Consider the following 21,382-nt stretch of genomic DNA (forward strand, 5'->3'; position numbering starts at 1 on the left):
GTACTAGCCGAAAATATATTGTTTCGATCAATATGACCAGAATTGGTTAGAACGAATAAATTTAGTTGGTACATACTTGAGTTTTTATTGGAGCAAAAAGAGAGTTAAATATTTTAATTTATTTTTGAAACGATATGTAAAGCTTGATAACAATTGAATCACTAATAAATTAACTATCTTGATTACAAATACAAATAATAATAAATTATAATAAAAATCAACATTACAAAAATATAATCGAATTAATAACAAGAATCTATCAAACCAAACTAGAAAAATTGTAGAGAGAAATCTGAAATTTATCGCAAAGAAATTACAATATGCTTTTAATTAAGATAAAAGGTAAAGACGTTTTATTGTTATATTTCGTTTTCGGATAATATAATTTTTGTTGTTACATCATATGAAGAACGTGTCAAACCGCGTTCTAAGTTAAAGCCTCCCCTATTTGGCCGCCGGCAGATATTAACGTTAAACCTTTCGTTTGCTTTCTGTATAAACATATGGATACCAAATACGTATTCGTATTTCATACTATATATAGTGAGTTATCATACACTTAAAAAAAAAAAAAAAGGAAGAAGATAAGCCATTTTAAGTACATATTTTATCCAATCCAATCCGACCTAACCTAGTCTAATTTAATTCAATTCCTTATCGTGTTATGTAGTTTTCTTTTCCTTCTTTCACCCTTCTCTCTACAACTAAAATCCAAAAAAGCTTTGCTTTCTCTCTTAAAGAAGTGATTTTATGGAAGTAATGGAGGCCACATGAATACCCTTCTTCTTGTTGGTTCTCTTCCTTTGTTGTCTCTCTGCAATTAAGTTTACTTCTTCATTCTATCCTTTGCGTCTTTCCTTTGATTCCACTGTACCTTTTTTTTTTTTTGTGGGGGAGGGGGGTTCCCTCTTAATATCTAAAAGGAATCTGGAAAACGGTAACGAAGAGGGGAAGGTTGAAGTAGTGGGTTTTCAGAAAGAAATGGAGGTTCTCGTGGGTCCAACGTTCGGCATGGACGCCACTGCATCGGCGGCCGCCGCCGTGTATGTTAGAGAGCGGTCGGAGGAGAAGGTTGGGTCGTCTTGCTTTTTTCTCAAGGAGGAAGATGTTGGGGGGTCGAATCTGGGGTCAGTGGATGTATTCTCGGAGAGTTCATCCTCGATTGGGTCACCGGGAGACAGCGAGGATGAAGAGGAAGACGGCGTGGTTTCATCTGGAACAAGTGGAGGGTTGGCTTCTTTGGGTTCCCTAGAGGACTCCCTTCCCATCAAGTTAGTACCTTTCTCCATTTTTTTTGTGTTCGTTAAAAATGTTGTTACCAGTTGCTATGCTAAAATTGTGATTTGAAATTACAATCCTGTAGAAACTTAGATGGAATTATGTAGGGAATATCTTTAATTCATTCAAATTGGAAAATTTTTAGTCATTTGTGGTATATATTGTGTTTTAGAATGAAATAAAATACCCAATATTAGAAGGTTTTGGGATAAATGGATCTAATGATTGGTTTTAAACTTTTGATAGGAGGGGATTATCGAATCACTATGCTGGAAAATCAAAGTCATTTGCTAATCTGTTAGATGTAAGCACAGTAAAAGAGGTGCCAAAAGCAGAGAACCCATTCAACAAAAGGAGAAGGGTATTGCTTGCAAACAAATGGAACAAGTCCGGGAAGTCGTCTTTCTATTCATGGCAAAATCCCAACTCCATGCCGCTCCTTGCTTTGAATGAAGACGATGAAGAAACCCCATCATCATCATCATCATCATCATCATCATCATCATCAAATGACAAACTACCAATAGCAGCAATAAAACCCAAGTTGCAGCAGCAAAGCAAGCTGAAGGTCACTCTCAAATCGCAGAGTTGTTTTTCTTTAACAGATCTGCAAGTACAAGTTGAACCTCAATAACACCTCCTCTGCCTTTTTAGAAGCATCAGAATATGCTTTAGGATTTTACATTATTATTCCTCCTTTTGTAACCTTTTTCTTCGTTACTTACTCGGAAGAGAAAAAAAAAAAAAAACTCATGACTTTTAGCAACACTTAATATATAAATAAAAAGTCTTTTACAAATAAAATCTTGCCCCAGATTTTATTGATTTACTAATAATATTTATATTTAGACAAAATAAATTTATGTTTGGATATGGATGTATAGATATGTTAATGTGTGAATGCATGTATGATATGATATGCATGGAAGGTTCTTAGATATTCTTTTATGTTGGGGTAATGACAATTGGGTCCTTGTGTGCTCGGAGACCGTAGGTTATTAAATGGGGGCGGTATTGACATTTTCCGTTAGCCGTTAGCCGACAGGAAGCCTCAAATCAAATGGATCATTAAAATATAGTAATAGTAATGTAGCATCTTATTTCAATTTGTAGATGGCATCTAAATTAGGGACAGCACAGGAGTGAACCTTGGTCTGGAAATATAATTTTATGATGTGAGAAATTAATAAGAGTAGCTGCAGGTTGAATTCATTAATAAGAGTAGCTGCAGGTTGAATTTATGAATAAATTTGAATGTTTTTTATTAGTAAATTATTTAAATATTATTATTATTATCATAAAAAAGTAAACAAATAAGATAAAGTTTTGATAATGGAAAATGGAGATTACAGGTTAGGTGAGAAGGATAGTTGTGGTTGCGATATGTGCAAGCGGCGACTATTGATTTAATTAAGGTCGTGGTCTCCCATGTTAAAACCCATCGCATTTTGGTTGGTCTATTGCTGAATGCTCGACGGAAACGTACATGTTTTTCTTTTAAGGAAAAGAAAAAATCATGATCCATTAACCGAATATCTTTAGCACGTATATACCATTGGACGATGGTGTAACGCCCCAATTTTCGAGAATTCTGTGAATGTTGGTATAGGTTTAATTATGTTAGTGGGCCTCTAGAAGGCCCAAGCTTAAGATAGAACCCGGCAATTTTAGTTAATTTTTTTGTTCCATAAGAAAAAGGGGGTGAAATTATGAAATAGGACCTATGTGAAAATGTTTAAAAATGCTATAGGCTAAATTGAAGTGGCCAAATAAATAGGAGTGCAAAATAGGAGGATTTGCATGACAAACCTCCCATTTTACATGAAGTGGCTAGCCATCATGTTGTTGTAGACAATATGAGCACTTGATATCCATAATTCATGGTACAAATTGATAATGGGTTAGGTAAATGTTCCATGATAATAGTTTAGGTAAATGTTCCATTATGGGCATTTCATGTCTTTTGTATTAAAGAATTAAATTGATGAAATATGAAATTTTATTAAAAGAAAAAGGGGTGAAAAGAACAAAGTTTTGTCCATCTTTATTCATCATAGCCTAAAGTTAGAGAAGAGAAAGGAGAGGAGAAAGCTTTTGAATGTTCGGTCACTTGGAGAAGAAAATTGAAGGTAAGTTCATGGTAGTTTGCTTCTATCTTGATGTTCATGAGTTCTTCTTGATTCTACCTTAACTCTTGAAGCATATTTTGGTTTTTAGTTGTGTTGTGAGCATTTGGTCATGAATTAAAATGAAGGAAATGGTTGTTGTTTCATGTTCTTTTAATGAAAAATGGAAGATAGGTGAAGTTGAGCCAAACAAATGAGCATGCATGTACCTTAGATGCTAAGGGGAAAAATCGGCTAACATGTTGTGCTTTAAAATGATGAAATGGAGAATATACTTAAGTAAACTCATAGATATGTGATGATTGATTGGTGATATACATGTTTAAATAACATGCATGCAAGTTATGTGTGAAAGAGTGATTTGGTAATAAATCTGCTTGGGACAGCAGCAGTAATGTGACTTTGGAAAATCACCATAAATTGTGAGAGATGAGTTAGAAGGTGAATAAATTATGTAATTAAAGCTTAATGAGTCTAGTTTCAAATGAAATAAACGAGAACATATTTTGAATTTTGTACAATGAGAAATTTGATTCGTAATGAAGAGTGGTCAGATTAGTCAAACAGTGAAACATGGGAAACTTTAAGAAAAATCTGGTATTGATTGGCCAAACCAAAAATTCTGAAAATTTTATGGATAGAAGATATATGAGTCTATTTTCAGGAAAAATTAACGGCACTTGATTTGGAGTTTCGTAGCTCCAGTTATAAATGATTTAGTGACTGTTGCTCAGCAAGACAGCTTGCAGTGAAATTATGATTATGTGGTAAACATTGACAAAAATTTGTTAATGAGTTGCTTATTGATTTCTTATAAGCTTACTATGATCTGTAGGTGTAGTTGGCCGAATATTGTAAGGGGTTAATACGTAGTTTGTATTTGAATAGTTAGATTAACGTGTTAGTAATCCAATTGTAGGCGGTTCGTGTGTGGATCTCGTCAGTATATCGTCGCAAACAAGTGTGTAACTAACACCCTTTTCTTAGTCTAGATCGGCAAAAGTCGAAAAGCCGAAATGCCGAAAACCGGTATTTTGTAGATTTGCGAGTGTGCGAATGCTCGTGAGGTAAATCGATTAATGTTTTTGGTAAGCTGCAAAATTTGGACTGCAAAGTGCATGATTTCTGTGCCCTCGATATTTTTGGGCTTAATGGGCCAAAATTGGAATGATGGGCCAACGGGCCCAATTCGGTAAGAACCCTCGGTACGTGATTTTGTTAGTACGTGAAAAGTAGGAATATGCATGAAAACCCTAAAATAGATAAATTATTGAAATACCTTTAAAAGTGGAAAATTTGCGCTTTATCCCTAGTAGATAAATTACCAAATACCCCTAGGGTTAAATTGACCTAAATGCATGTTTAATCTGTTGTTATTTATGCATGCCATGTTGTTATTATCTGATGCATGGGATTGGGATATTGACGGAGGAAGTACTTGAAAGTGGCTTGTCCATGTCTTTGGAGGCTTTGCCTCAATTTATCGATAATTGAGCGACAAGGTCAAGCAACTGTGGAGTGTTAATTTGGGTGGGTTGAGCTATTCCCACATGGAGTGTAGGGCTGGTACGGGTGGAGTGTAGTGGTTGGTGGGTTGAGTAGTCTCCCAAATGGGCTTACATATGTTATTGATGTTGCATGTATTTTGAAATGGGCCTATAGGCCATCATCATTATCTCTGAATAAGGGCAAAGGCCCAGTTTATTGTAATCTGAAAAGGGCTCTGGTCCAGTACCACTGTTACCTGAATGGGCTTAAGCCCAATAGGCTTGAGCTGACTTGGGCTTTGAATGGGTTTTCCTTACACACTGAGTTTCCCCAAACTCACCCCTTTTATTTTCATCCATGCAGGTAATCCCCAACCATAGTGGGCTTGGAGCTGTGAGGGAATTCGGAGTGGCCACCCGTTCTGAAAGTTTGATTTTCTTCTAGTGAACTGGACATCCTTTTAATTACGTTTGAGGTTTTGGGCTTTTAAATGTAATAAGGCCGCTTATTTATTTTTGATGGTTTTTATATGTTTTATTAAGATAGGTAATATTAATATTTAACTGTTGAAATTGGATAGCTTTAGGGCGCATTTTCAAAAAAAGTAATTGATTTCAAATAACACGAAAACAGGCAAAGCTTCCGCAATGAAGATATTTTCCAAAATTTATCATTTTTCCTAAAAAGGACTTAATCAAATCGGTTTTCTAGAAATATACATGACGTTAAGGTATGGCAATGGCGGTTTGCATGTCTAGGATTGGATCCGAAGGGAGTTTGGTACTTAAGCAGTCCGATGGACTCACCTCCTCTTTTCCGGTTTCCTACCTGGTGCACAGCTTCCATTCACATTAACATATAATGAAATCATCTTTTAAAACTGTAACGTCCCCTACCCGAGACCGTTGCCGGAGTCAAGCAGGAGACATTACAAAACTTATCATAGCACTTAAACAGTTTTCGTAGTAAACTATCCATCTGCGTCACGGTCGCTAAAAAAATCATATCTCGAGTTACGAAACTCGAAATCCAATTCCGTAAATTTTCCCTGAAACTAGACTCATATATCTACTTACTAATTTTTTCTAGAATTTTGGTCAGGCCAATTAGTACAGTTTATTAGAAGAAGTCTCCCCTATTTCAGGGTTCGGCTACTCTGACCCTTGTGCACTACGAATCAAATTTCTTCCTTTACAGAAATCCAATGACTATGCCATTTGTTTCAATTAAAAATATACTCAATAAGGAATCCATACAAATAAAGTTTGAGTCCTAATTCTTAATACACAATTTATGGTGAATTTCTAAAGTCAGAACAGGGAATCCAGAAATTGTTCTAACCCTGTTTCACCAAAACGTAAATATCTCATAAAATACAACTCTTTTACCTATTTTGTTTCTTCCATATAAAATAGATTCATTAAGCTTCAATTACATATTTTATTCATCATCTAATTCACTTTATACTATTTTTGGTATATTTTCAAAGTTGGATTACTGTTACTGTCCAAATCTGTTTTAGTATAAAATGTTGATAACTAAGTTTATAACATCTTCATTTCTTCTCTCTACAACATTTACCAACAATTCCTCTTATTACTCTTCACTAACATATCAAAAGATACCATACTTAAGGTTTTGGTAACATTTACAAAACATACCAAAATATCATTTAACAACTTAGATACTTTCAAAATAACCAAAAGACATCCTAGGTACAATGCCATTTTCCAAAAAGATAGAAACTTCACCAATTTGAGTTTGGGGATCGGCTTGTATGCTGAGTCCTTATACTTTCGTACCTAGCCTGCTTCACGGAAACAAACCGTCGCTGAGAATACTCTCAGTGGTATTTCTATAAACAATAGCTTAATCAACTTTAAGACATGGTAATTCAAACACATTATTGCTATTATTCAATATCAATCAGTACTTTAATAAGCTTTACTTTATTTACCCTTATTAACATAACTCGGACACTAACGGATACATGTATCCAACCCACACTCCGGGATAAGCACATAGTGCTTCATCGGAACAAATCCGGAACTTTAACATTATAGTACACAAAGTACTTCATCGAAACAAATCCGGAACTTTAACAGTAGTCGACACATAGTGTCTCATCGACTCAATGTCGGAATATCCCAATACTTCCAATTCCTATGACATGTCAACTATATCCGACTAGCCCGACACTCATTAATAGGGTATTCAAAATCACATTCATTTCAATATGGTAAAAATACTTACCTCATTCACATTTTCATACAATATAAATATCAAATATAGCAATAACGATTAAGCTCGGTTTATAGAAATACAAACCACTATTTATCGAATTTAATCGATATCTTCGTTCACTTTCTCTTTTCCTTCTTTGATGACGATCCGTGCTACGCTTGCTACTAACAATCATACAATTAAAAATCATCAATATACTAATTCATAAAACACATTTTCACTTTCTATCAAACTTTTACAAAAATTCCAATTTCGTCCTTTTTCCATTACTAATCTTTTTTTCTTTAACTTAAGCTTCATATTCTCTTTTAATCAACTCATTAACAATTTCTAACTCATAAAATTCATTATAAAACATAAATTTTGAGCTCTATTCAACTTAATCCCTATTTAAACCTAACTTAGAATTCTTTTAATAAATCACTCAATTTTCACTTCTAACTTCAATTCCTATCAATTTAACCCATAAAACCTCAATTTATTCAACTAAATCAATATCTAAAATTTTCTATTTTTCTTCATTTTAACCTCATACATGTAGAACTTTGAATTAGGCATCCATAAACATAAAAATCATAAGAAAATGAGCTAAAACAACTTACCAATTAAACTTTAGGGCCTTAATCCTCAAATTTTCCTTTTCTATTTCTTTCTTTCTTTCCTTCTTTCTTTCTCACGTTTGCTCTCTGTAACTCTTTCTATGTTTCTTTACTCATTATTCTTTATTCATTATACTATATTATATTATTATTAACCTATAATAAATATAAAATTAACATGTGTAATAGCTATAACATAAAATATCTTATAGCTATTACACATATATGCCAACTATTACACATGTTATATCATACATTCACACACATGGCACTTAGGGTCTAATTGCTAGATTAGTCCCTTTTACTTCTTTAATCTATAATTAAACTTTTATTCCTTATGCAATTTAATCCTTTAAACTAAATTCAAGCTACTTCACTTAATTAAACACTAAATAACCATTCAACTATAATTCATAAATATTTCTAATAAATATTCATGAATAAATTTCACGGAAACAGTACTCAAGACTCAATTTCCGATACCGTAACTTTCGGTTCATTACAAAAACACTTAATAAGTTTTCTTTCTGGATCGGAAATGTTTTGAATGCTTTGATGTGGCATGTCGGATTCGGCCATAACGTCTGGGCCGGGTAAGGGGTGTTACAGATGGTCCATGCATATTCATTTCATATAGATGCCTGTATACACAATATAATTTTCGATGCACCCCAAGATATTTGGGTCTAACTTATCCTATTCAAACCATGTATTAATATTATTGTCTCATTTTAGTTACACATGTATATACAATAAACGATATTGCTTATTATTCGTAATTATCACTTGACAAGTAAAGCAAATATATTTAGATATTTAACGAATTTAAATTATGAGAGCACAAATTAAATTAACTATTCGTTAATAGTTTTATTTTTTGACATTCTAATTTCGTTTTTAATTATGCATGAAAAATTCAGATACAAGAAAATCCATTAGATATATAATTCAGACCCAAGAATGTAATAATTAAGCATGAATGTACTTTATTTATTTTAGTCCCTAATAGCCCTGACATCCAAAATGATTCTAACTTTTGATTTTCTTTATCGAATTAAAAACTGATTCTCCAGTAAGGACCTCTAGCTTCTAATACACTATAAAATTTTCTAACAGTTTTTAATTTATTTAATTTAATCTCTAATGTTTCAGCAAGGTTTCTTTCACAGCTTTTGAGCTTAAATTAAGCTTATTCCTCTTATACTCATTACCTTAACAACGTTATAACACATTTTCATCTAAACTGCCCATTTTCTCTTACTAATCTATCATGTATTTTATTATGAAAACCTAACTAAACTTTGATAATTTCTCAAACCAACAGTTGGGTCTTGCATAATATTTATCTAAATCTAATAATTCACTAAAAATTAAAGAGGAAGCTTACCAATTTTGACTTTGGAAGCTCACGGCAATGGTGAATGAACCAAGATGATTTTCTTTCTTAACCAAGATGATTTTCTTTCTTTTCTTTCTCAAGTGTAGACGGCGAAGAAGGGAAGAAATTCAGATGTTTTACTTCGATTCTCTCACCCATTAACCTTGTTTATCATATTAACATTAACAAAAGTCAAATGGAATTCAATGGTAAGGATTAACCTCACCCAATATCAACATTTAATTTATGGATAAATTATATTTAAGGCCATGTCAAATAGCTTGAGAAGTACTTGGCTAATGCTTAAATCAAATCTCCTTATTTCTCTCCTCTTGAAATTTAGTCCCTGAGCCGGGTTTTTTACCTCAATATTATAAAAAAAAAATTTATACACCAAAATAAGTTGTCAGTCAGATTAATTACGAAAATGGTATATTTTTTTAGGTCGTGCCTATCTGACAGGCACAACCGATTTTTTTTAATATTAAATTTTTTTTTTCGTTTAAAAAATTATTATTATATATATATATATTTTTTGGGTTAGTATACAACCCGTGTATATGGAAGCATACATACATGTTGTGCCTACCTGACAGGCTCAACTAGTTGAGCCTATCTGACAGGCACGACTAGGTGCATGATGTAAGCTCGTACGGCCTGCATCACCTCCCGTTCATTGACAGTACTCGGCAAATACTCAAAATTGGCCTTTAGCCATGACAACCTCAAACTGGCAAATTTCCCCTCACTTGGCGAGCGTCCAAGTAATTCATAGCAAAGGGTTGCCGGCCTGGAGATCGAACTTACGCCCGTGACCGCATTCCCTTCGATGGGGAGCCTGAGCTGTACTGCAACATCTTCTAGAGTGATGCAGCACTCCCTGCACGGCAAATGAAATGTGTGGGTCTCCGGACGCCATCGCTCGACTAAAGCGAAAATCAGGTCATATCGCAGATCAAAAGTCCGGATCAATGCTGCTGATTCGAACCCGGCTAACTCCAAGAACGGTATTAGGTGTTCATCTGGCTGAAACCCTATACTATTAACACGGCCTCTCAATACGTGGTACGACTCCTGACATTATTATATTAGCGAAATAATTAATACAATATAATTTAATTCAACAAATAACATGACTGTGAAATAAAAATTTTATTACCATCTCCTTAATGGTACTTGATATGTGATTTGTATTATCAATCAAAGAACCCATTTGTTACAAATCGCAATTAAAAAAATTAAATTCAGTTTTTCTTATTTCAAAAGTTACAATAAATTTTTTCATATTTTAGAAATAAACACAGAAATATCTCATAATTTCTCATTTTTACCTACAATTTTTTTATGTTAGATAACAATAATAATATAATTAAAACAAATAAACTATCTAAATATAAAAACATACTAATTAAAAAAAAAGAACTAGAAACATACCTAATTAGAAGAACTTCCAAATGACCTATAAAATTATGTAACAACAAATTTAATCAACATTTTAATAAATCAATAAAAATTATCAAATAAATATATAATAATATAAAATTACATTATATAAAAATTACATTAAAAATCACAAAACACTAAACTATAAACACTAACAATTTATAATCATATACTAACACAAAATAACTATAAAATTATTTTTTAAATACATTACTAAAAAAATCACAATACATTAATACACACACTAAACACTAACAATATATAACCTAATCTTAAATTAGCTATAAAATATTTTTTAAAATATATTACTAAAAAATTCACAATACACTAATACACTAAACTACTAAACACTAATAATTTATATAACCTAATCTTAAATTACTAATAAAATAGCTATATAAATATTTTTTAAAATATATTACTAAAAAATTACAATACGCTAATACTAAACCACTAAACACTAACAATTTATATAACCTAATATTAAATTACTAATAAAATAGCTATAAAATTATTTTTTAAAAATATATTACTAAAAAATCACAATACACTAATACACTAAATTACTAAACACTAACAATTTATATAACCAAATCAACTATAAATTTTTTTAAAATATATTATTACTAAAAAATCACAATACACTAATACACTAAACACTAACAATTTGTAACCTAATCCCATAAATTATTAACAAAACAAATAACTATAACAAAATACAAAAAAACTAATAATTTATAACCTAATCATAAACTACTAACAAAATATTTATACAATTTTTTAAAAAATTTACATACTAAAACTCACAAAACACCGTAATTTTATAATAAATTACTAAAATAATACATTACCTTTTTTTTTCTTCTCCTTCACCTTCCTTCTTCTCCTTCTCCTTTCTCTCATTTCTTTCTCACCCATAGATGCTTCAATATGGATGGGGGACCATGCTTATAAGGTCTCCCATAAATTTTTTTTTCCCATGAGTGATAAGACTCATGCATGAAAAAAAATGGGCAGCATGCAGGGGGAAGGCAGCAGAAGAGTGAGGGGGTGTGTTGTGCCTACTGTCGAGCACGACTAGTCGTGCCTACCCGACAGCTCAATTGCTTCGTGTGTTTTACCGTATAAAACTCATATTTTACATATATATTAATATAAATATTAAAAAATAATATAATAATAATTTTTTAAACGAAAAAAAATTTAATATTAAAAAAATCGGTTGTGCCTGTCAGATAGGCACGACCTAAAAAAACATACTATTTTCGTAATTAATCTGGCTGACAACCTAATTTGGTGTATAAATTTTTTTTTATAATATTGAGGTAAAAAACCCCCCTGAGCCATATTTACTAGTTATTTCTAATTTATTTCTATTTAATAATTCAGGCCTAAAAATTAAATTTTTCGACACAGTCGAAATTCTAGTCGTTACACTTGATGTGTTTAGTTTTTTTGTGGCTTTTCTATTCATTTTTTATTTTTTTGCTTAAAAGTTTTTTTCCCCTCTATTTTGGTGTCTTAAAAAATTTCAGTTATAAATTATCGTCTTTTTTTAAGTAAAATTAACTTAAATGGATTTAAAACAAAATAATCACCTAGTTGCGTTTTGTAATTTATACTATTATTTACGTTACAGTAAATTCATACAGTACCCTTTTTTTTATTTGGACAGCAGTATATTTGTACTTTTAACTTAGTACGTCCGACTTTTTGTAGTAAATGAAGATAAAATCTTTTTCTCTCAATAATACTTTATGCCTACCCTCCTTGTCTTATTTATTTATTTCCCTATATGTAAATATGATAATTGTTGGGGGTAATTATGATTGTCGCCATCGATGGCCGCACCTTTCGCCCATCCTCAACCACAGCTTTAACATTAGGCCTCTTGAGTCAAGCCAAAGCCTCCTCCAAAACTGACTCCCCGATTTCTTGGAATAATTAATGATCACGTGCTTATATATGCATTATGTGGTCCGTCCGAGACACGTGGCCATTGGGGATGGCATATGCCTCCATCAGTGTCATTTGGTCACACAAGGGCTATCATCCTCGCTACTTCAAACATATATATATATATATATATATATATAAATATTTCTTTACTTAAACTAATAAACTCATGTAAAGAAAACCGGAAAAAATTGAAATTTATCTAGTAAAAAGATGAGAATGAAACTGCAACAGTTTGGTTAAAGTGGTGGTACTATCTGATAATCTCTTTTCTCCGTACCATGTTTTATTGAAAGACTGTTTTTGGACGATGGCTGACCTATCTTTTTCTCTCACACTTATGCTTTAAGCAAAAGGCTTGTTGGGTTTTTAGGCTAAGGTTATATAGTTTGTTCTATTTAGAATAACAATACTTTTTCGTAATTAATTATCGTTATCTATATGAATCTGCAAAATGCAAACACATTTGCGGATTATAAAATTGGTCAATGTCATGCGTAAGCTGGCAGTGTAGCTACTTTACAATATCTATGTACTGAAGATTGGTTTTTTCTTGGAGAGTTCTCGAATTTCATTTTATGAAATAAGAAACGTGAGACTGTTGTAACTAGAATACATTACTGTTCCAATATTTGGTGGTGCAAACAAGTCTGCAGAATACTAATTAGGGACTAATGACACAGGAATTGTGCTGCTGTATTCAAGTATTGGCTTCAAACAACAGTGGGATTATACTGCATCCTTTTCGCGGAAAGCCTGCGCAAGGTTTGTCTGGTTGGCGCCCTATTTAGGAAACGGGACGAAAAGGGCCCAAATATGCCAGTACTCAAAAACTCCGCTTGAAGGCCTAAAAGTCTCGAATGTTTGAAAATTCCTCATCAAACAAGAATATTTATGGAATTTCATCCGGTGGTTTTCTTTCTTTCTTTCTTTACTACACTTCTCTTGGCATTGATTTTAACCAACAGAAGAGAACGTGGAAAGAGGATGGTGGACAACAACCGGGTAGGTGTGAGAAATATTGCCGCTTGCCCATCTTAAGCCGGACCTCCCATCATCTCTGTCGATAGTTCATCCTAGGTCAACTTGAAGAAGTACAAGGTTTTCCCAAGTTGGAAACAACTAGTTACGAGCACGCTTTAAGGCTTTTAACTGTAGCAACGGTTATCTTTATAGTGCTTTAATTATATGGTTCCCATGGAAAAGAAATTAACTACAGCACAACACAACATATATAGGGCAGAAAGTGATCAGTCAGAAAAGAGAAACAATCACAGGCAGCAACCAATAAGAAGGAACCAAAAAATATCATATATCCCCAGAAGAAACAACAGAATAGGGATAATACATAAAATTAAGGATGATTTAATAGGGAACAATGGTACTAAAGAAAGCTCCGAATTCAATACTATCAATTTAGAGAATCCGCGAAAAGATAATCCTGTTTTAACATCGCCAAAAAGAAGTATCTTTTTTTAACAAATGTTCAATGACCCTTTTTTACTGTAGAAATATGTAACTGCAAATACAACAATGTCATCTCTTGAAATCGATACTACCCCTAGATACAGAGAACACAACAAAAATGAAGGCGGCTATCTTTAAAATGCAGGCAAAGTACCTGCATTTTTAGATCAGTAATAATTTTTTGCATTTCAAAGGAGATTGAGACAGGCAGCAGCTGACAAAAGCGAAAACCAGAATGACTACCAGTATTGGTTAAACAAATGATGTCAACATCCCACAGATCAACCGCCTCCCTTTTGTTTTAGAGTAATCTTATCCCCGAGACTAAGAGCAATACCCTGGGTCTTGCTCCTTATCCTGATGTACCCACTAAGTTTCCCATCTGCTTGTTTCTCAACGCTCAAATTTACCAAGGCATCCTCCCCAAACACACTTTTCGCGTAAAGGTTAGCTGCCAGGAATCCGCACTCATCATCTAGCGCAGATCTGAAACACAATCCAGCCAGCAAAAAGGAATGGCACAAAATAATATTAATTTGTCATTTTACAAGTTGAGCATGATAGTTTCATTAAAGTTGTTTAAGAACAAACTGAAATGCAAATCAGTTAAGCACACTGTAGGATTTAAGAATATGCGATCTAAAATATGGTATGCAGAAAGCATAAAACCATCAGTTCATTTTAAATCCATGTAAAATTCTCAGTAAGGTAAAAACTTACACTGGTGTGAGACACTTCATATTGGTTGACTTGATAATATGATTAAGGAATTCCTTCTCATCTTGGATTACAGTGTTAACAGCAACCTGAATCACAAAACAACAAGAATGATAGCTCAGTCCTAAGAGAAGCTTATAGATATACAGAGCAAACAGTACTAGCAATAAGAGGGGAATAAACAGGTAATCAACCGCTATCCAAGGGACATGACCTACATATAAAGTTGGGCTAATATATTGCATTCCAATTAGCAAACTGAACACATTATATAAAGCATAGTAAGGAATTGATGTTGGCCAGATATCTAAAGGAATCAGGGGCAGTGCTTAGCATGCAAGTTAGTAATAGCAATGGAAATAGTTAAACATGTACCTTGTTTTCCCACTCAAATTCTGCCCACATAGTTCTGAATGCAGCATCGGTACAAACGGCAGGAGAAATATAATCCATGATATCAATATGAATGTCATTAAGAACAACAACAGTTCTTTCAAGCACATTCGAAGTCTCATAAACAATGTTGCCAAATATGACTCCGGTCTCAGTTGATGACACCTTGATGTTGGCTTTTATTTGCTTGCTAGATTCAGGGGCTAGGGTATAGTTTTGTGGACGCTCAACGAGTTTCAGATCACCCATAGTTGCCAACTCCAAGCACAAATTCTGAAGGGTTTCCTTGGTCCTATTGATAACTGTTATATCAAGAACAATATCATAGTGGTGCACAGTGACATAGGCTTCAGCATATACTGGATCGCTAAATCCAGTAAGTTGAAGAATGCGGTTGAGCTTATTGGCGTCATCATTATCGTTGACAAACTCTCCAGTTGCACGTTTTAAATCATCTTGAACCTCATCCTCCAACTCCAGCTGGCTCATACCCTGGAAGTCAGCAACAGAGAATTTCAAGAACAAGTACATAAATTCATGACAAAATCCAAGAAAGAATCAACAATACGAGTCAATAACCAAAAGAGGTGCAAAAACAAAGAAGATCAAGCAGAAAATTCTAGCAAAACAAACAAAATACAAGCTGAAGAAAAAGCATATATGACCAAATATGGTACAATCAACTTGGCCTAAACCAAAGATGAGAAACCATGCTCATAAGATAATGACAATAAAAAGGCTCTCACCTTCCTACTCTTCAAATGGTAGAAATCAATAAGGTCATCTGGTTGTGCATGAGAAACCTGAGCCTTTGCCTTCAATTCCTCGGTTTCTCGCAACTGTTTCTCCGAAAGCATTTTTACAAAACTCTGGCGGCAAGATTGCAACCATATTTTCCTGATGCCATCACCAGTATCGCACAACAATCTTATGCACAGAACAATCCTATCATTAGAATCATTATCAATTGGGTGTGGAAGAACAGGTGATTGTCCTAATTGCAGCATAGAGACAAAGATCAGCAATGCCTGCGTGGTTGCTTTGTTAACTTCAGCTTTTGATGGCTGTACCTCCTGCAACCTCAGAACAAGTTTAGTCAAAGTGCATGCAACAACTGCCCCAAGGAAAAAGTCACCGGTGAGGAGAAGAGATCTGATATTCCCGGAAACCAATGATCCCTGAACAACGGTAGGAGCAGAGAAAGCAGTTTCAGAGGCAGCACTCTGGGTTGCATAAGTACCATCAGCAAGAACAGCTGGTCTCCTTGAGGAGACAGTAATGGAGTTTGCCTGTGGAGTTTTCTTAGAAGCATCAGTAGCTTCCCCTTCCTCAGAAACGGAGTAGAAAGGTAGCTCTCCGAGGCACTGCTTTATGGTTGCTATCCCACTCTCAACTTCAGATAGAGATAGGCAATACTCTCCAATGATCCAAAGGGCACAGGAGCAAACCCGTGCAGCTCGGATCTGATAGAATGTATCCAATAGCCTTGTTATAATGGAGACCCTAAGTTTAGGGTTAGTCTCAATAATTTCTCTAACAAAAACCACAACATCAATGGCTGAAGCAACATTACTGTCACCCAAGAAATCCATAAGAAGATGCACAACTGTGCTTGCAACTTCTGGGAACTTAATTGCACAGGAATGAATAGCTTGAATAAGCATTTGTCTGTATTCTCCATTCTTTTCAAGCTCTCCACTTTGAGTCTTCATAACTTCCTTCTTCAACATGAGAACAACCTCATTGATGTTTCGAGGAGTTATTAATTCAAGAACAATATCAAGCGTCTTCCTCCGGATGTCAAGATTTGGACTTGAAAGTGCCCTAAGTACATCCATGATCAGATCAACCATAATATCTCTATGAGAAGACTTGAGCTCATTCAGCCGATCTAGTACAATAAGCTTCACATTGTTGTCACTTTGAGAAAGAAGAAGCTGACAATAAGTGTTGGCAGCAGCTCTAATAGCAGTGGGAGCAGATGACAGAGAAACAAGAGTGCCAGCACACTCATAAATAACTGCAGTTGATGGGGCATTTAATAAAGATATAATAATCTTAATATACTTCCCTTTCTCGGCACGATTTGTTCTGCAAACCTTTCGGATCAGCTCTAACACAACCATCTGAAGCAATTCACCCCATTCAGAAACCCTATCAACATGGGTCAAGAGGTAATTAACGGCTCGATCTTGCGCACAAGTAAATAGCATAAGGAATGCATTCCGCTTGGCAGATGCATCCTGCTCCGATAAAAGGACCTTCTCGATCATTTCAGGTGCATCAACCAAGAGCTGCTCACCCTGTGGAAGCTTGTATATCGACATGACAGCTAATATAGCATTCCTCCTAATAAATGGGTGCCGATGCTCCAGGTTTTGCAAAACTGAAGGGATCAGTGGCTCAATGATCTCTGTCTCATTCAAACGACAGAGAAACCTCAAGGTCACGCCACGAATATATTCATTTGGATGTTGAAGATTGTTCCTCAAATTTTGGCATATCAATATCATTTCAGGTAATACCCTCCCTTTTGTATCAGTTTTCTCAATTATCTCCAAGTACAGAAGCAAAAGCTTTTGCACCGTGTGATCCTCTGAAGGCAAAACATATCTGACAATGGTGATAAAGAGTTGGGGGAGAGTTTCACCATTCAACAAAAGCATAATTGCTTTCTTCATGGCATCAATCTTTGCAGGAACATCGTTTCCTTCAAGTGCTTCTTTAATCTCATTAGCAATTGCAGGTGTGCCTTTGTCAAAGTGAATAAGAAGAGTACAGGACTTCTCCATTTCTAGCTAGTTTTCTGGTAATATAAACGAAAATTAAAAAAATTCGAACATCAACCAAAAATAAAGTAGAACATGAGGATTCTCAAAGCTGGGAGTCAGATAAAGACATATTGGTGCAAAGTATTCATCTATGAAATGACAATTTTAAAATTGCGCTTACAAATCATTCAGAATGTCTTAAATTAGGTAGTTTTGAAAAAGAGATCCATTTTGAACAAAGAGGAATGATTACTTCAAAGTTCATAAGCTAGGTTAAAAATTGAAATGATTAATCAGCTGTATGACCATCCCGAAGTGAATGTTAATGGTAATGATATATCATTACTAGAGAATTTCATCTTTCAAAGAAAAACAATTACTAAAGAATTGGCAGACAGATCTTGTATAAACAATAACAATCACTAATTAATGTTACATTTTAGGGGAAAATCTGCCTGAATCTCACGCAAAAAGCTTTATTACAAACATACTTTTTAATTGCTTGTTCATGCTAAACGGGCTATCAAACTAAGGCATTCCTAATTCACATAAAAGTATTGTATCTACAACTCTAGGAAAATCTACCTTATGCTGGAATCGAAGTAGATCTAAATACAGAATATTGGTTATCCCGGCTTAATTATTAACAGAAAATCACTATCTGCCCGTTGGGTAAGAAAAAGGTAAGATCTATTTGTTTTCGTCATTTTAATTCCAACATTAGCACTGAATTCACCAATTAAAATAAAAACATAAAAAAGAAATACACTATCACCGAGTAAGCGCAACGAAACAAAAAAGCGCAATAGGTAAATCAGATTCAAATCCAAAGCACAGTTCTATTCTTAGCTTATAGTTATTAGTGGACGATTCAAGCAATTCATCAAATCGATAAGAGGAAACCAACAAAACCTAAATCGAACCATTCCAACTTCGAGAAAAAAAAATCTGGGTTCGGGTCACCCAAAAAACCGTGAACAAAAGAATATAATAACGAGAAAAAATGCCGCTAAACCAAGTACAAAGTAAACCAATAGATCTGGAAAATTGGTAAGAGTGAGAGAAAGAAATGGAACCTTGAGCGATCAGATCATCCGAGAAGAGAGACCGGTTGGTGAAAGTGAAGCAGATTTTTGCTTGACTGTGAGGAGATTTGAGGAAATTTGAGAATTCAAAATAAGGAATTCGTGGTTTTTTGCTTTTAAAATTGAGGGGAAATGAAGAAGTCAGAAGCTCTCAGTCTCAGATCTAAAGATCATCATCTATTTCAACACTGTGAGCTTATAAACGAAAGGAAAGGATTATCGTTTTTACTTTATTTTCAGCACTGTAATTTCTATTTACCTTTTCTTGGCGTCAATTTTATGAAAATAAATTCCTCATTTTCAAATGAATATAATTACTATTTACACCTTGATATTATCAAACAATTTTTTTGGTCATAAATATTATCAAACAAAAATTTAACATTCGAGAGATACAGTTTTATTAAAATAGATGATGCAATTGAATTATTTTTTATTAAAAATTAAAAATAAGGAGTAATTAAGTCTTTTATTAAAATAAATAATGCAATTCAATTTTTCTAGTAGTGGAAATTGAGTAAATAAGAACGTAATCAAATTCGTCAATAAACACTAATAAAATAAATGCAAATGTGAAAAATATGATAATGGAAGCCTAAAGTTGGTTGAATTAAAATAATATTTATAAAAATAATTCAAAAATTTAAAAAATTTAGAAAAACTAATACTTAGTCCCAATTTTCTGAAGAAAAACTAAAAAATTCTTTAAAAGATTATAAGAAAAATAAAAATATCCAAATTAAAAAAAGGTTTTATAGAATCTATTTGAATAAAGATTTTTAAATTTTGGTTCAATTTAAAATACTATCAATTATAATTGCATTGGACATGTGATTAATTTATAAAAATTTAACGAGTTAAAAATAATTATAAAAGAAGAATAACGATGCTAACAATAATTAGTATAAAATAAAAATGTATAATACCGGTATAATTTAAATTTGTAAACGAAAAGTATAAAATATTTATTAATTTTGTATTTTTTAAATTTTATTTTGTAATTTTTTTAATATTATACAATATTGATAATTCTTTACTTTTAAAATTATATGAATTCATGATTGAGAAAAAATATTTCATGAACCCTATGTGATGGTTTAATGGTTAAAGTGAACACCACAACAAGTGTGGTCTGAGTTTAAGTTGCGCAAGTTGCGTTTGTTGTAAAAAAAAAATTCACAGATATATTTTTATTTTATTCTTTTAACGCTTTTAAAACTAAATAGCTAACATCATGTATGATTTGTGGGATGTGTCTCATATTTATGAGATGATGTTGTGACAAAGATTACGATGTCGTGACAAATGACGTAGTGACTTGACAACATGCTCTCAAATTCATCCAAGTTTTTTTCTACTAGTTAAATTTTATTATTTATTCTCTAATTAGATTCTGATTATTTTAGAAATACTATAGTCATATTAGGACTCTAATTTTAGCATGTTTAAAAGCGACAAGATGTAGTCGTAAATGAGTTTTTGTGAGAACTTTCGTGGATAAAATTTTATATCCCTTTTATGAGAACTCTATGAGAATTAGTGTTTTATTTTTGGGCATGGGTTTGTACGTTTAATACATTTAAGTTTATTTTCTCTATATTATAATATTGTTTGTTTACTCATTAATGAAAAACCAAAGCCTACTTTGATTATGATTTTTATTTTATTCAAGAATTTTTCACATAAAATATTTATATTCGTTCTTCACTATATTTATAATCTCATTATTTATACGAGTTCATCCTCCACATATTAACTATATTGTTTGATTAATTTTCTTATTTGGATATTTTCTAACAGAACATAAATTAAATTTCTATTTTGAGATCGACTATCACTAAATTGTTGTTGTAATTTGTTTCACAGTTTTTCCCCCCAATCAACCCATACGGAAATTGGACGGAATATACCACTCAAAACTGTTATAGTATAACCAATCTTTTAATGGTACAACATTTATAATTTTTTTTTTAAAAAGAACAAAAAGAAAGTTGGGTGTAAATATAAAAAGAATTCGTACATAAATTTATATTTTCATCCAAGACTAAATTTGTAAAAATCAGCGTTGGAAAATATCACCTCTTCTGATTGGAAAATCTCACGTATCTTTAAGAATAAAATGCTTCCATATTTTTTGGGTCAGTAAAATGCTTCCAATCTAAAGTTGTAGACATAACCAAAATAAACGCAAGGACACGCAAGGACACTTTCTAAATGCTGATTGGATTAGGTTGATACGGGCTATAGGTTGATATGGGCCAGGGGTTAAATGTGGAACCTCCATCAAAATGGTGAAATGGGCCCTGGGAAACCTACTTCTGTTGGTGTTTCCTATGTTTGCTATGGGCAAAATGCCAAAATGCTAACACCAAGTCACCAACCCATTGAATCTCAATCAAACTGCGGCACTCCATTTTCCACTTCAAAAAGATTTCCG

General features: G+C 33.1%; 3 protein-coding genes and 2 long non-coding RNA genes across 5 annotated transcripts; 2 read left to right on the top strand and 3 right to left on the bottom strand.

Annotated features, from left to right (window-relative positions):
- The first annotated feature begins 590 nt into the window (after positions 1-590).
- On the top strand, positions 591-2,082 carry LOC108471070 (KID-containing protein 1). The gene is made up of 2 exons (XM_017772644.2): positions 591-1,271; positions 1,525-2,082. Exons 1-2 carry the CDS (start codon positions 982-984, stop codon positions 1,910-1,912), a joined length of 678 nt encoding a protein of 225 aa, XP_017628133.1. The 5' UTR covers positions 591-981; the 3' UTR covers positions 1,913-2,082.
- Positions 2,083-4,395: 2,313 nt separating this feature from the next.
- LOC128293064 (uncharacterized) lies at positions 4,396-5,411 on the top strand. The gene is made up of 2 exons (XR_008283097.1): positions 4,396-4,596; positions 5,256-5,411. It is a non-coding gene; the product is annotated as an uncharacterized LOC128293064 (long non-coding RNA).
- Positions 5,412-6,408: 997 nt separating this feature from the next.
- LOC128293063 (uncharacterized) lies at positions 6,409-7,268 on the bottom strand. The gene is made up of 2 exons (XR_008283096.1): positions 7,221-7,268; positions 6,409-6,699 (listed from the first exon to the last, which is right to left on the bottom strand). It is a non-coding gene; the product is annotated as an uncharacterized LOC128293063 (long non-coding RNA).
- A 2,457-nt stretch (positions 7,269-9,725) lies between these two features.
- Positions 9,726-10,326, bottom strand: LOC128293152 (protein MAINTENANCE OF MERISTEMS-like). The gene is made up of 2 exons (XM_053028707.1): positions 10,273-10,326; positions 9,726-10,187 (listed from the first exon to the last, which is right to left on the bottom strand). The coding sequence occupies exons 1-2, from the start codon at positions 10,324-10,326 to the stop codon at positions 9,726-9,728; spliced, it is 516 nt and encodes a 171-aa protein (XP_052884667.1).
- A 3,601-nt stretch (positions 10,327-13,927) lies between these two features.
- LOC108473440 (coatomer subunit beta-1-like) lies at positions 13,928-19,239 on the bottom strand. Its single transcript, XM_017774995.2, has 5 exons — positions 18,937-19,239; positions 15,836-17,895; positions 15,072-15,581; positions 14,700-14,785; positions 13,928-14,465 (listed from the first exon to the last, which is right to left on the bottom strand). The coding sequence occupies exons 2-5, from the start codon at positions 17,879-17,881 to the stop codon at positions 14,261-14,263; spliced, it is 2,847 nt and encodes a 948-aa protein (XP_017630484.1). The 5' UTR covers positions 17,882-17,895; positions 18,937-19,239; the 3' UTR covers positions 13,928-14,260.
- Positions 19,240-21,382: the final 2,143 nt, after the last annotated feature.

The sequence above is a fragment of the Gossypium arboreum genome, chromosome 5 (genome assembly GCF_025698485.1).
Source record: "Gossypium arboreum isolate Shixiya-1 chromosome 5, ASM2569848v2, whole genome shotgun sequence".
NCBI classification, from domain to species: Eukaryota; Viridiplantae; Streptophyta; class Magnoliopsida; order Malvales; family Malvaceae; genus Gossypium; species Gossypium arboreum.

Bases quoted from the DNA above. Each gene is read 5' to 3' on its own strand.
- LOC108473440 (XM_017774995.2), bottom strand. From the start codon at position 17,881: ATGGAGAAGTCCTGTACTCTTCTTATTCACTTTGACAAAGGCACACCT. The intron at 14,786-15,071 runs GTACATGTTTAA...TTTGTGATTCAG, and splicing joins AATTTGAGTGGGAAAACAAG to GTTGCTGTTAACACTGTAAT. The intron at 14,466-14,699 runs GTAAGTTTTTAC...ATTGTGTTTCAG, and splicing joins ATGAAGTGTCTCACACCAGT to ATCTGCGCTAGATGATGAGT.
- LOC108471070 (XM_017772644.2), top strand. From the start codon at position 982: ATGGAGGTTCTCGTGGGTCCAACGTTCGGCATGGACGCCACTGCATCG. The intron at 1,272-1,524 runs GTTAGTACCTTT...AACTTTTGATAG, and splicing joins GAGGACTCCCTTCCCATCAA to GAGGGGATTATCGAATCACT.
- LOC128293152 (XM_053028707.1), bottom strand. From the start codon at position 10,326: ATGGGTTCTTTGATTGATAATACAAATCACATATCAAGTACCATTAAG. The intron at 10,188-10,272 runs GTAATAAAATTT...TAATAATGTCAG, and splicing joins CAAGTACCATTAAGGAGATG to GAGTCGTACCACGTATTGAG.